At 36.9% G+C, this 12,967-nt stretch overlaps 1 protein-coding gene across 1 annotated transcript in view; it reads left to right on the top strand.

Moving 5' to 3' along the window:
- Window positions 1-3,036: 3,036 nt before the first annotated feature.
- Window positions 3,037-12,967, top strand: part of MYOF (myoferlin) — a gene marked incomplete at its 5' end in the record, with an annotated part of 64,793 nt that continues 54,862 nt past the window's right edge. Inside the window, 2 exon segments of the mRNA XM_010074714.1 lie at window positions 3,037-3,119; window positions 3,932-4,023. Of these exon segments, the coding sequence (XP_010073016.1) occupies window positions 3,037-3,119; window positions 3,932-4,023 (175 nt within the window).

Raw genomic sequence — 12,967 nt, 5'->3', positions numbered from 1 at the left:
GGCGGGTCACCTGGTCGTAGAAGGAGATCTTGATTGGGCCGACTTGAATACAATTTCTTTTTCCTCTTGTGCTTAGTGTAAGAGCTTTCCAGCAGCCCTGCATTAGTTCATAGCTATGTTAGTTTATATTTCAGTGTGTGAAAGAAGAGAGTATTAGAGTGCAATTATTCACTAAATTTATCTTTTCTGTTTTGCAGAGAATTAAATTACACTAACTTTAATGTCCTGGTTTTTGGAGGTCTGCCCAATTCATACTGCAGTTGCTGCCACCATGCAATCTTGATTTGTCATTTACAAAAGTTTTATGGAAAGCTTAGTGAACGGAAATGTGATTCTCTCTTGCATCTTAGACCTAAGGCTCTTCTAAAAGATAATGTTTGCTTCTGCTGCTCCCCTCCTGGTGAAACTGATAAAAATGCTAGTTATAATAGAAGAAAAAAATTAAGATGTAAGCCTTGGTTGTTTTGCAGTACTGTAATTATCTTTCTAATGATGGCACAGTTATAATTCAAACAGCCCATCTTGAATTAATTCTTTTGAACACTGTCACCTCATTGAGTAAGTTCTTATTACATTAATTTCCAACTGAGAATATTAAACATGTGGTAGTATAATGCATCTGTCAAGATAAAGCAAATAATGATTTCTTTTACAGTATAATAATAACTGTATAATAAATACAATTACTGTATTTGGTTTTTAACAAAACAAGTATATAGAATGTCTTATCTGTATCTATCATAATTTCTTACTCTTATTTCTTGGTAGGGCCAAACTAGAAGTGATGACTGGCCCTATCTTATAGTTTATCCTGATGTGGTTTACATTCTTGGCTACTGTAGCTGAATCTGTTACCAGTAGAGGAAGGCAGCCTGTGGACCTGAAACTAATGTGAGCTCCTGGAATAACTGGGCAGTGCACCCTTCCCTGCTTGGCAAAGATTTTTTTTGGCAGCTCTTTGCCAACAGTTTAAAAAAACAAACAAAAAAGCCCCAAGTGCATTAAAAGAATGATTAAAAGTGTAATAAAAAAGTCAGTAAAGTGAGGAAAATACGTGCAAAATACATGCTCAAGGAATGTGAATGCTACCCTCAGACTGACTAAAATTACAACTAAAACCCAATGTAAGCTGTGTTTCCCAGTGGTTTTCATCCAGCTTTCACACAAATGCATAATACAAAATATTGTTTTTCTTAGCGTTATCTAGAATATGCATATTGTTAGTGGAATCATAAATCTTACTCTTGTTCTTAAGCAGATGGGTAGTCCAAAGTGGAAACATTTACTCCTTGTCAGGATTTGTCTTGACTGTTGTTCAAGCCAGGGCTTTCCTTATGTTACAGAGTTACGTTTGAGCTTAGGCAGGGATCATAGGACTTTTATCCATTAATTCCGTCAGGATCAGGTCTGTGATTCACTATCTCCTCTACAAACAGCTGTAACTGTTCCTTTTTTCACCAGCACTGAGAACATTTTTTCCCTGACTTCCAGCTCATATTTGTAGGGGTACTTGGAGTACCAGTGCCAAACCCCAGGTATTCTGGGCTATTCCGTTTTGAAAATGCTTTGTCTCCTATTAGATAACATGAAGTTGAATTTCTCTTACTAGCACATTAATTCGTTCTTTGTTCTGCAAAATGTGAGTCCACAGCATGGTATGTTATGAATGCTCTTTCCTTTGTGGTACGATGTGAGTCAATATCCTGTATGAATTGTAGACAATTCCTGTTACATAAGTGTGAGTCAATTCTCGCAATTTACAGTATGGGCTGACTTTTTTTTCTTTCAGTACATCCCACTTTCATCCAATAAAAAGAGCTGCCACAGTCTACTGCTTGAAGAGTGGGTACACGAGCTTGCCCATGTGGCTTTTCTTAACTCATGATTCTCAGGCCTTTGCAACATTTTCCTGGCAAAGTGTAGCCATAACTTGCGAATAATAAGAAAGCTATTACCTTTACCGTAGCCCTTAAATACAAGGAGCGTGTCTGAAACTTAGCCTTCTTGTGGTGGCTGAGCATTTTATAGATCAGCAGTTAGTTTACTGAGTGTACTTAAATAATTTTACTCATTTGTTATCACTATGCAATTTCTGTTTAGAGAGCTGTGTGTTTGACAGTGTTCTTTTGTGGTTCTTAGTGTCGTGTCAAATCTTGTTCTCCATTGAAGCTGTTTGCATACAGTGCAACTAAAAAGTAAAAATAAAGCTGTGGCATGTTACTTGCTTTGAACCTGGTGTAAGAACATAATTTTGTTTCCCTTTTTAGTAGGTGAATGGGGGGCCTGCAAAGGACCTCTGCAACACTTGAGTTGTGTTATTCCTCTCAGGAGAAGGGATTTGAATTGAAATGCCACACCACATATAATTTTTACCACACCCCACACTCCCATGATTTGTAGGTTGACCAAATGGAAATTTTACCTTTAAGTATGTAAAATTTGTAATTTTTAGGCTACAGTAAATGTCAGTCAAGTGATCTGCATGACCTCTGGAAACCATTTTTTTCAGGAAGGACTGCATTTCCTATTATATGCATGTGTATTTCTGCTAATATTTCTTCATTTAAAGCAGAAATTGCTGTCACTGTTAGCATTTCTTCTTAAGGTGTTTTTTTTTCCAATTGATTTTCTTTCAGAGCTAAACACTTATAAGTATTTTGAAACTCAAATATGGTAAATGTGTAACACATTTTCGTTACTACTTAAGTTCATCACTGTGAGGTTACTGTTTGGTTTGATGTCTCCAAGTCTTTTAGTCTGTCTTTTTTCATCATTACTGAAGTTGCAGTCAAGGGTCATAAAAGGTTGAGAAACCTAAACATTAATTTTGCTTTTTGGGAATACGTCTAGTTACGCTTAAGCAAAACAGAATGAAAAGCCTCAACTACTAAAATTGCCCAGGGGACTTTTAATTGTAAAACATGCAGCTACTGGAAGAGGCAAAAATCATTGGAACATTTGGTTTAAAGCTCAAACTTTCTTTTGAAAAGTGAAAGGGAAAAATGTGATATTTGTGTAATGCTTGAGGAAAAACAGATCATCACACTTTGTTTGTATTTGCAGATGAAAAAAAGAAAACAAAGAAAATTGACAGTGAACTTAATCCTGTTTGGAATGAGGTAATTTTTTTTTAATCACTTCTACAGTTGTGGTATATAAAGGTTGGAAACAGGAGCTAGTGATACATGTTCTGTCAAGGTGTTAGTAAATGCAGGTAAATGGATTAATCTTGCTCCATGTAAAAGTAGATGGATATCTGGTGAGTTTGTGGCCTGGTTTTGTTCCCTCTTACTTTGGACCAAATTATATTCAGCCATTGCTTAGCCACATGTATGGGAACATAATTGGATCCTTTATTATATACTAGGAAAAACCCTACAGAATTAGAATGAATCATGTATTGAAGTTCCTCATGGTTTATTTGTAGGACTGGTCCTATTTTGCATCTTCAGTAATATTTTTCTTTGGGAAAATGTTTTCTTAGTAGTTTTTTTTCACAAACAGAAATAAAAGTTAAAGATTATTCTCACATTTTTTAATTAGTAGTACAGAGTAAGGGAAATAACAAATATTTGTCTGAATTCAACAGCAGCTGACTGAAAACAGTATTAGAATAGTATAAGATCTTATGAATGATAAGGAAATACTTATGTTACTGTGAGGAAGTGGAACTGCAGAAGAAGTTATGGCTCAATATTAAACAACTTAGTTCTTTTTCTCTTATTGTTACTAGTAACTAGCAAATCAAGAATGTGCTGTGGGCACGTTCCCAGATTTTTAACTTCGGTTTTGCAAATGTAAGGTGGTCTGGCCTGTGTCTCACTGAATGCAAAATTTATTTCTGAATAATATTGTATATGCTACTCTGGTGTTAATTAATTTACACGTAACCTGTAATTATAATTTGGTTTTGCTCCGTTTTTTTATTCAGATTCTTGAATTTGACTTGAAAGGAATTGCTCTGGATAATTCATCTTCCCTGAATATTATTGTGAAGGATTTTGAAACAATTGGACAAAACAAGTATGTTCTTCTTTTTTTTTATTATTATTTTTTTTTTCTTCCCAGTATTAAACATAACTTTCCATGTAGAATTCCTGTGAAAAAAATGGAACTGATAGTTGCTGGAGAAAAATGATGGATGCAATTCGATGGTTTCTGATGTAATACCCACTTGTAGTCTATAAGCCAGTGGGCTTTCCATCCCTCACTTGGATTGTTACTCTGAAGCAAAGTGTCAGCTTTCTTTTTATGCTTAATTTTAGACATGCTGAAGCTAAATTCCAGGAATATGTTAGTCATTTAAGGCAGAATTTGGGTAAAACTTAGATCCCTTCACCTATTACTGTAATTTAAAAAAACACAGCTGCTCTATTTCAGTAGGTGCTTACTTGTAATAAAAGTCCTTGTGTAAATGCAGATATGTGGTGCAGGTTGTCACCCTGCAGAATGGTGCACGGTGGTATCCAAGACTACTGTACTTAATAAGTGTCCAGAAAGTAGTTCTGAAGAACTCTTAATTGACTTCTCAGAGCACAGCTAACACAAACCACCAAAAATTACAAAATGCAGTTAAGGCTCTTAATAATCTTTAAAAATCTCCCCAAGAGGCTATATTTTACATTATTTATTTGAGTCTTGCTTAGGAAGAGGGGTAGCCTAAGTTCAATTTCCTATCTTGTCTGGAGGGACAGAAGTCCTAGACTCATCTCCTGGGAGAACGACTTAGTCAGCAGGATAAATATGATGGATAAAATACAAAAACTGTCTTGGGAATGGAATCTGGGTTTCTGTTTTTTTGAGTGTCCTAGCTATGGGGTCTATGAAGTGTTATGTTCCTACTGTGCTCTTCCTAGCTCAGTGAATCACGAGTCCTCTGTACAGTCATTAAAAATCTTGAAACAAAAAAGTAACATCCCCAAGATCAGCTTGCAGAACTCTTTTTCGATGTCAGATGTAAGAGTAAATTCTCTCCCACTGACCAGGGAAATAATTGTGTCCAATTGTTGGCTGACTGTTATAAACCTCAGGCTCATTGCATATATGGAAGATTGGCAATGCTGTTGCTACTTTCTCTTCTGGTTATATTTTTAAAACATCATTTAAAAATGGATTGAGGATTTTTTCTTTGGTTGGTGGTTTGGGTTTTTGGTGGTGTTGTTGTTGTTGTTGTTGGTTTTCTTAAAAGAAAATATGTAGTTTGATATTAAGAGAGTCTTCTGTGAAAAGGAAATTGAATAACCTCAGGAGAGGAAGAAAATGGATATCTAGCTTCCTATTCATTAGAGGATTCCAGACTGCAGTAAACATGGGCTGGGAGGCTACTGAGAATTGCCTTTTCTGACATTCATTTCTTGGAAAGGAAAGACAGAGACTCTCTCTATCAGTAAAGGATTTAGAGTTTAGGTCTCCAGCAGATAGAAATACTTCTTTTCATGATGCCCTTAACATGCTGGAATTTCAGGGTCTTTACCTCCTGCACCATTTCTGTTTTGGGTAGCGCTGTTAGTGCATGTCAATAGGCTTGAATTCTACTCTAAAAGTCTAAACTCTAACAGTACAGTATGTACAGCACCTATATACCTAAAATTGGGTTCTGCATTTTTCAGATGCCTAAAAATCAGGTATCATGGGACCTAAAGCTGCAGATCTTTTTGTGTATGGTCATTTTTTATTTTTTTTTTAATTTGTCACAGGCTAAAGGAAAGTTTCATTCGTGCAGTTGTTTGTTGGGTCCTCAGTGCTCAAAAACTTCTTCAAGTAGCAGTAAGATGCTTAGTTTTAGTTTTTACAAAATCAGGTTTTACGATTAATTTTAGAGAACTGAAGATAAACAAACAGTAGCTATATCTCTGTGTGCCGGGAAGGATATCACACAAACAACAAATATGTTTCCTTCAACTAAAAAATGAAAATTATATCTAGTTTTTCTACACATGAAGTAATTACAGCAGAAAAGATGCACTGAGTGTACGATTTTCTGGATTATTTTTTTTTCAAGTTCAGTCTTGCTGTTGAAGTCACTCAGAAAGGAGCCACGTTGAATTGAAGCTTCTATCTTTATATGAAAGGAGATGACATTATAAAAAGTATTAGAGTACTGAAATTCTGCCAGGTGTCCATGTTGGCATTTAAACATTTTTTGCAGGTTTACACTCCTATAGAATAGGAGCACATAGGAAGTAAACATAGAAGTAATTAAGGTGTCTTGTTCAACTAACTTTTAAGAGTGATCTTTGTATTTTTTGAACTTTTTTTAAAAAATAAGAATAGATTTGTTCCTGTGAATTGAATTGATAGGACTTTTTTTGCTGTGGCCATTGAAAAAAATTGTTGCCATGAAAAATTAAAATGGTATATATGGGAGCACCAGAATTCAATTAATTCGCATTTTATTAAAAAGCATAATATATAAACTTTAGTAAAGCTGGAGGGTACTTTTTGTCATTTTGACCTGGACTTTGAGGTTCCTGCTGTATCTGTGATGAAACAAATATATAATGCAGACTCTTAACAAGTTTTATGTAGTTCTGAACATACGATGATAGACATTTAAAAAACCAAACGTATCTGGAGTTTTGTAGGATTTAAGCTTTAATTCAATATTAGAATTGGAGGTGTACATGATACCTTAAAGAAATGTATGCAGATCATTTCAATGAAGAAGACATAAATTACCAGCTGAAATTGTTAGCAACCTCTTGTGTTCTGCATGCCATTTGTTTTATGACTTGTCACACACAAGTAAACCTGGTCCCTAAAATAAATTGCAGGAAAAGGGTAAAGTCTTGGGTGGCGGCAAGCTAATCAGAAAGCTTTTCTTTTAGATAATCTACAGCAGGGATAGAGTATTATTTTGTGTTGCAACATGCTTGTACTAAAAGCTGTGGCGAAGTCTAGGAGTTCTTGCTGAACATGCACAACAAGATAAAGCTTTATCAATGTGTTTAATCTTTAGCTGTCCCCTAGTGGTTACGATCTTTTGCCTATTTCTGTTTAAATCATAGTATTTTCGTCTAAAAAGGTAAATATGTACACTTGGACAAGCATCATTCATAGATTTTTTTAAAATCCATGCAGAAGAAAAGAACAGCTTATAAAAAATGAGATTCCAGTTCCCCACTTCTTTGTATAAAGTCCTAGATTTTAAACAAGGATCTACTTCTCTGTTTGCTGCACTCTCGTGCTCGCTCTTTTCTGTCAATGCCAAGTAGTGTTGGCTGTTGCTATTTTGAAAGGGATCATCATATCATCTTCTTTCTTTTTTTTCTTTTTTTTGTGGCAAATTTGGAATTTTTATGACACTGAGCTAGGCCCACATTCATATTTATTGACTGTAGTACACTTCCATTCTTAGCTTTTCTTTACTGCTTTCTGCCTCCTCCCAATATGTGAATTCAAGTATTTACAGTGCTCCAACAGCTCTGTCATAAAATCACTGTGAGTCAAGTCAATGCCCTCGGATCCCTCATTCTTGAGATTCCTCTAGGTCAGTAGAGCAGGAATATACTGCATGCTTCTGACTTTAAGAGAATCCCAGAAATCACAGAACTTGATATAGGAAAGTTTGCCAGTAATCAGAACTTCGTAATGGATTTTATAACATATTGGAAAATAAAGGAAGGTGATTATCTGAAGCTCCAAAAATGTTTCACTCTGTACATGGGTTCAAAGTTAAGCAGGCATGTGGTTTTTTTTTTTTTATCAAACCATATTTATAAATATCATCTGGACTCATAATTGAAGTGCTTAACCCCCAGCTCGTGCAAATGCTTGTGTGTTTTGCTTGGGTTTATGCACTGGAAGTTATCCACCACTGACTTATTCTGTGTACAATTTAAAAAGTAAACCAGTAAAATTCTTTGGGAAAGTGTATTCCCAGTATAGAGCTGTGCAAAAATATATATAGTCCATACCAAAGACAGAGCAACACCATCAAAGTAATGGTGTTTGAAAATAAATCCTCAATAAGCACCACATATTTGCAGTGTGTGATGTGTTTTTGAAAGGCTATTGGTAGGGAAACAGGATAAGGGGGTGAGAAGTGGGAAACACATGAGTAGGCTTCCTGACTGTTAACAAGATAATAGGAAATGTCATCTTGGATTCTTTTAAAGACACAAAGCACTGTAACAGCAGAAGAGATTTGGTGTTAATAACATTCACAGTTAGACAAAGGAGCCCATGAAAGAGGGAATGTGGAATAAGTTTCCCACGTATTCCTTGCATGAATGCGTAACCTACGTTTCTGTAGAGTTACTGGTTCTATTTACTAAATTTGAGAGAGATTTAGGACTACTGTGTCACAGTTTTGCCATTCTTTCACAGTGTCCCCTTTTAACACTTAAGAAAAAGTCTACAGTTAGATAGATGCCTGTGGTGCTGCAGCATTCCAGAAGGATGCTCAGTGGAAGAGTGTGCAAATGACCCTCCCTTGCTTTGTCTGCTTGCTAGTTCAGAATTAGAAAGATGGAGTATGATGCCTACCAAGGGTCCCTACTACTGAGATCTATTATAGTAACAGGTTTTTAAAAAGGGGGCTGGGGGAGTGAGGGCTGGACAATATTGTGTTAATTTTTACATGTAACTTTAATGTAGTTAACTGACGTGAGGTCCTTCAGAGATAAGGGCCCATTATTTCAGAAACCCAGTGTTTGTCATGTGCTTCTGGCATTATTCATTGGTAGACCCATTAACTTGGGAGGTGTATGTGGTGTTTAAGCTAAGTGGGATTTAAGCCTAAATCAATAATCTCTCTTTTAGAGGTTCAGGTTTTTGTTTATTTTACTTTCAAGTCTAGATTGAATTGGGATTTAGGTTTTGAGTGTAAAGAGTACATGTAGGGAACTGTGTCACCTGAGAAAGAGTACTGAAAAGAAACTACACTGTGTCTTTGGCTTTATTTTCTCTCTTCTGGAGGAAAATAAGCAGTGGGGATTGTTATTGTTATTTTCAAGGTAGAGGCAACTTTTCTCAAACGTTCTGCCACTTTTCTTTGCGGCAGTGTAGGCTAGAAGCAGAACACTGTGTTTCTCAAGCCAACTCCCTCTCTCTGGCTGTTCACTCACACAGCTCCTAGCCAATACACATTCTACTATTCCATGCAGTGTTAATTCTGACTAGTTCTGGACACCTGGTCCATTGCTCCACCTAAGAAGTGACTACAGAACCCTCAAGAAAAACACAGCAGAAGATTTCAGTGTAACCCACGATTTGTTACAGCTCCTAGAAACTCACATAGCTGTTTGTCCAGCCTGTTCTTATGCTGACGCAGGAGGAGGAGCACAGTGGATGTTATTCTGTTTTTACACTCTGCCAAAACACTCAACTCATTGCTTTGGCATGTTTCTGTAAATAAAGCCTGAAAGAACATTTGAATATTTTTCCGTTTCTTTTTTCCTGGAGATAGAATTTACTGCTTCATTTGTGGGATCACTAAACTTTTGCAGATAGATTAAATGAGTGCTCTTCATGATAAAAAGACACAGTCATTGGAAAAGATAAATAAAGCAAACCACACTGACATGTACGCAGACAGACCATCATAGGCATAAACTAGAGAGGACTCACATAATCCATGCTTAGCTGGATTTTCCAGCATAAAGATATTTGAAAACAGAACACATCTGTTTCCTATTATGTCTAATACTGCTAGTAGAAAGATTTCAAACTCTCAGAACACAAATCTTTATGCAGTTAAAAAAACCCCAGAAAAACCCAGTAACTTCAGTTGTCCCTGTGAAGCTGAGAGAAAAAAAAATGTTATCAGGAAGTTACACTTGTCTCTGAATGAAGTGATTTTCAGTCTGTTTGAAAGAGAGCTGGGATGTGTTTCCCCAAGTTCTTTGCAAAGTTAGTAACCTAGCGACACGGAGGAAAAACAGATTGGACACACCCTTTTCTCAAGCAGAAAAATGCAGCCACAAATGAACAGTGCAGCAAATTATTTAATCATGTTTAAGTATTTTCCATAGCTAAATAATTTCTAGATGTTTTGAATCCTCCTAGAGCTGTAGCCATTTGTGTGTCAGTGTGGCTGTGCATAGTTTCAGGTTTTCCTTGCATACATTGTATGCAAGATCCACCCAGGTAAGATTCAGTTTTGGAGTTTTCTGACATGTACAAAATAGCATCCGTGCTTTGTTTGCTTTGTAAAGTTTTTTTTTCTTGCAAAGAGAATTATCAAGTAACTAAAGAAGATAAAAAGAGTTGGTTTGCTCTTAATAAAAATTTTCAAACGCAGCACGAATAACAGAAGTTGGGTGTTGGGTCTTGTAGCGTAGAATCTATAATGGAACATATACACTGAGAAAGAAAGGTTGAGTGTGGCACTTACAACTGCAGCGTGGGATCAAGTTTGCTGATAATAATAATAAAAGGTAAGCCTCTGCCAAAATAAACAATTAAAAATAAGTCAAGACAACTTAAATGCTTGACTCCCAGGGGTTTAAAATCACTGGGTTTCCAGTAGAAATAGCTTGTAAGCAGCTTTGCAATGTGAAAGCATTTAGTATAAATTGCTACCTTCAAACAGAGGAGGAGTAATAAAGTTGTTAGTACCGTGAGTTAGCATTTCCTCATCCAGGCATGGGTGTGAAGTTTCACTTCTCTTGGTTATTTGGGCAGCTAACAGGAAGTGCTAACCACTGCACTAACGGATTAATTAGCTTTGGCACAAATGCAACACCAATTGATGGTCATCAGTAGTTCACTGATTTCGTGCTGATAAACATTTCCCTTTGATTACTGGGAGGAAAGTATCATAGGCCTAGTATTGATAAGGTATACTTGAAGTGGTTTAAAATCTGCTTCTGAATGCGGACTTTGCATTTATCTTTGGTGTCTTATTCAGTGGTAGAACAGAATGTTTAAGCTCCTTGTGGCAGGACAGATTTTTTGCTTTACTTCTGCAAAGCTGGAAAAGTGTAAGAACCCTGGCTGACTGGGCACTACACACCTACAAGTCTTAGGGATGGCCAAAAAGGTATTTAAGCAGAGTTAAGAAGCATTACTCATTTGCTGTCTACTGCCAAAACGGCTGATGAACAAATGATCGGAGGATGTATTGAGCTATTCTGACAGCAGAAACTATCCCACTGGATGGCATCAAAAGATGAGTGTGACCTGGAATTAAATGGTTAAATGTTGTCTGCCTAAGCAAGAGTAAGAAAGCTGAAACAGCTCCAGCAAAAAGCAGTGTCCTTTGAGGATGAATAGGTGACAGAAAGTCTTTTCAGCTGTGCTGGGAAGAAAGCACACCTTGTCATGCTGAAAGTCATGACTTCAGAGGGAGATTGCAATCATGCCTGAAGGTAAAAAGTCTTCAGAATTCAGAGGAAGCGAGCAACTTCACAGTAGTTGCAGACAACTGGAGGTCTAGTTGCATACCAGAAGTAAATACCATAGCAGACCTTGCAGCAAAGGATTAAACAGCAATGAGCTGTTAATGGACACGGTGTCACAACAGCTGCTGCTATTGGACTTAGATGACTTGGTCTTACCTGACGTAGCCCAAAGAGACCTGAGAGAAGTATCTCAGGAAAAAGCCTTTCTCCAGACCTGTAAAAGTGACAAAGATTGAGATTTAGTGATGACCTTTGAGGCATTCCTTGTTACTTTTGAAAATATTACAGTTGTGTATCTGTATATCAAAACCAGACTGGACACGGTCCTGGGCAACCTGTTCTAACTGATTACTTCAGCAGAGGGATTGGACTAGATGATCTTGGGTGGTACCTTCCAACCTCATTAGTTCTGTGGTGATGCTAAGGCAGGGGTGAAACATCCCAAATCCAGTGAACATAATCACTTCAGGGAAGGCAAAAGACTAACTGCCTAAAGCTTAGAATTTGGCTAAAGCTTAGAAGTAGGCCAAGATAGTGTATAGGCTCAATATTAAATTTCTCGCTCTTGCTAGATTGGAAAAAGACTGGAGACTATTGTTGCCCAACATGTTAAAGGAGGTAGAAACAAAAGACTGTAGAGGCAACTAGTAGCAAGCAAGCAGTCTATGTAATTGACTCCCTGGATGTAATCATCACTACATAAAGTTAGCGATAGTGATTAAGAAAGATACATCACCAATTGCCCTAACAATACGTTACCATCATCCAGATCTGCAGTCGCTGGGGACCCCAGTTGCAGCGAGGATTTGGAGAACACTTCCCGACAATTGGGAAATTTCTATACAGTGCATCCACTGTATAGGTGAGGCTTCCAATTTTCCCTGCAAATGGTCCCCGCTTTTATACAGTTAAATAAACAACTTTCTATCTTAAACTGTGAAAAACATCTGGTGTAGTTTTTTTTTTCCTTGTTAACTTTTGTCTTGTGTTAGGACAGAACCCGAGAAAAAGTTAAGAAGAAGTAAAGGTATCTGGTAATCTTGATTATGTAGCTCTCAACAAAGCCCGTCACCTCCCTATTCCATTCTTTTACCTAGAGGTCACTCTGTTGGTTTGCGATAGGCTTATCTGTTTTTGACAGATGGGGCTGCTGTTCCACAACTATTATCTTACAGCAAGCATTACAGCATTCCTCTATAAGCATTACAACAAAAGCTTTTATAAGTTGGCATATGTTCATAAGGTAATACATTGCATATGTGATCAATATTACGCATATTATATATATTGTAGGTTGTGAGGTTCATCTAGAGGTCAGCTTTGGTTCAGGACCTCACTGCTCAGGCCCTAGTATTTCACCCCCTCTTCAGACTTCTGAAAGTGATCAGAATTGTAGAAATTATTACTATGTATTCAAATGTATGCACAGTTATCATTTACACAGGAGAGATGAGGATGTAGAAATCGAAATTTACACTGGAAAATTTCAAAAGCACTACTGTCGAACAGCTATTCTTGAGTTAATGTCACCAGATAGGAGGGTGTGGTTGCTGAAAGAGTCATCTAGATTATTTGAGACTGGGTGACTTCTGAACTGAAGTTCTTTTTAGAGTTAATGTAAG

Source organism: Pterocles gutturalis, unplaced genomic scaffold (genome assembly GCF_000699245.1).
Source record: "Pterocles gutturalis isolate BGI_N339 unplaced genomic scaffold, ASM69924v1 scaffold36207, whole genome shotgun sequence".
Taxonomy (NCBI): Eukaryota; Metazoa; Chordata; class Aves; order Pterocliformes; family Pteroclidae; genus Pterocles; species Pterocles gutturalis.
Note: the sequence above shows the minus strand (reverse complement) of the source record. Positions and strands in the feature narration are given on the sequence as shown.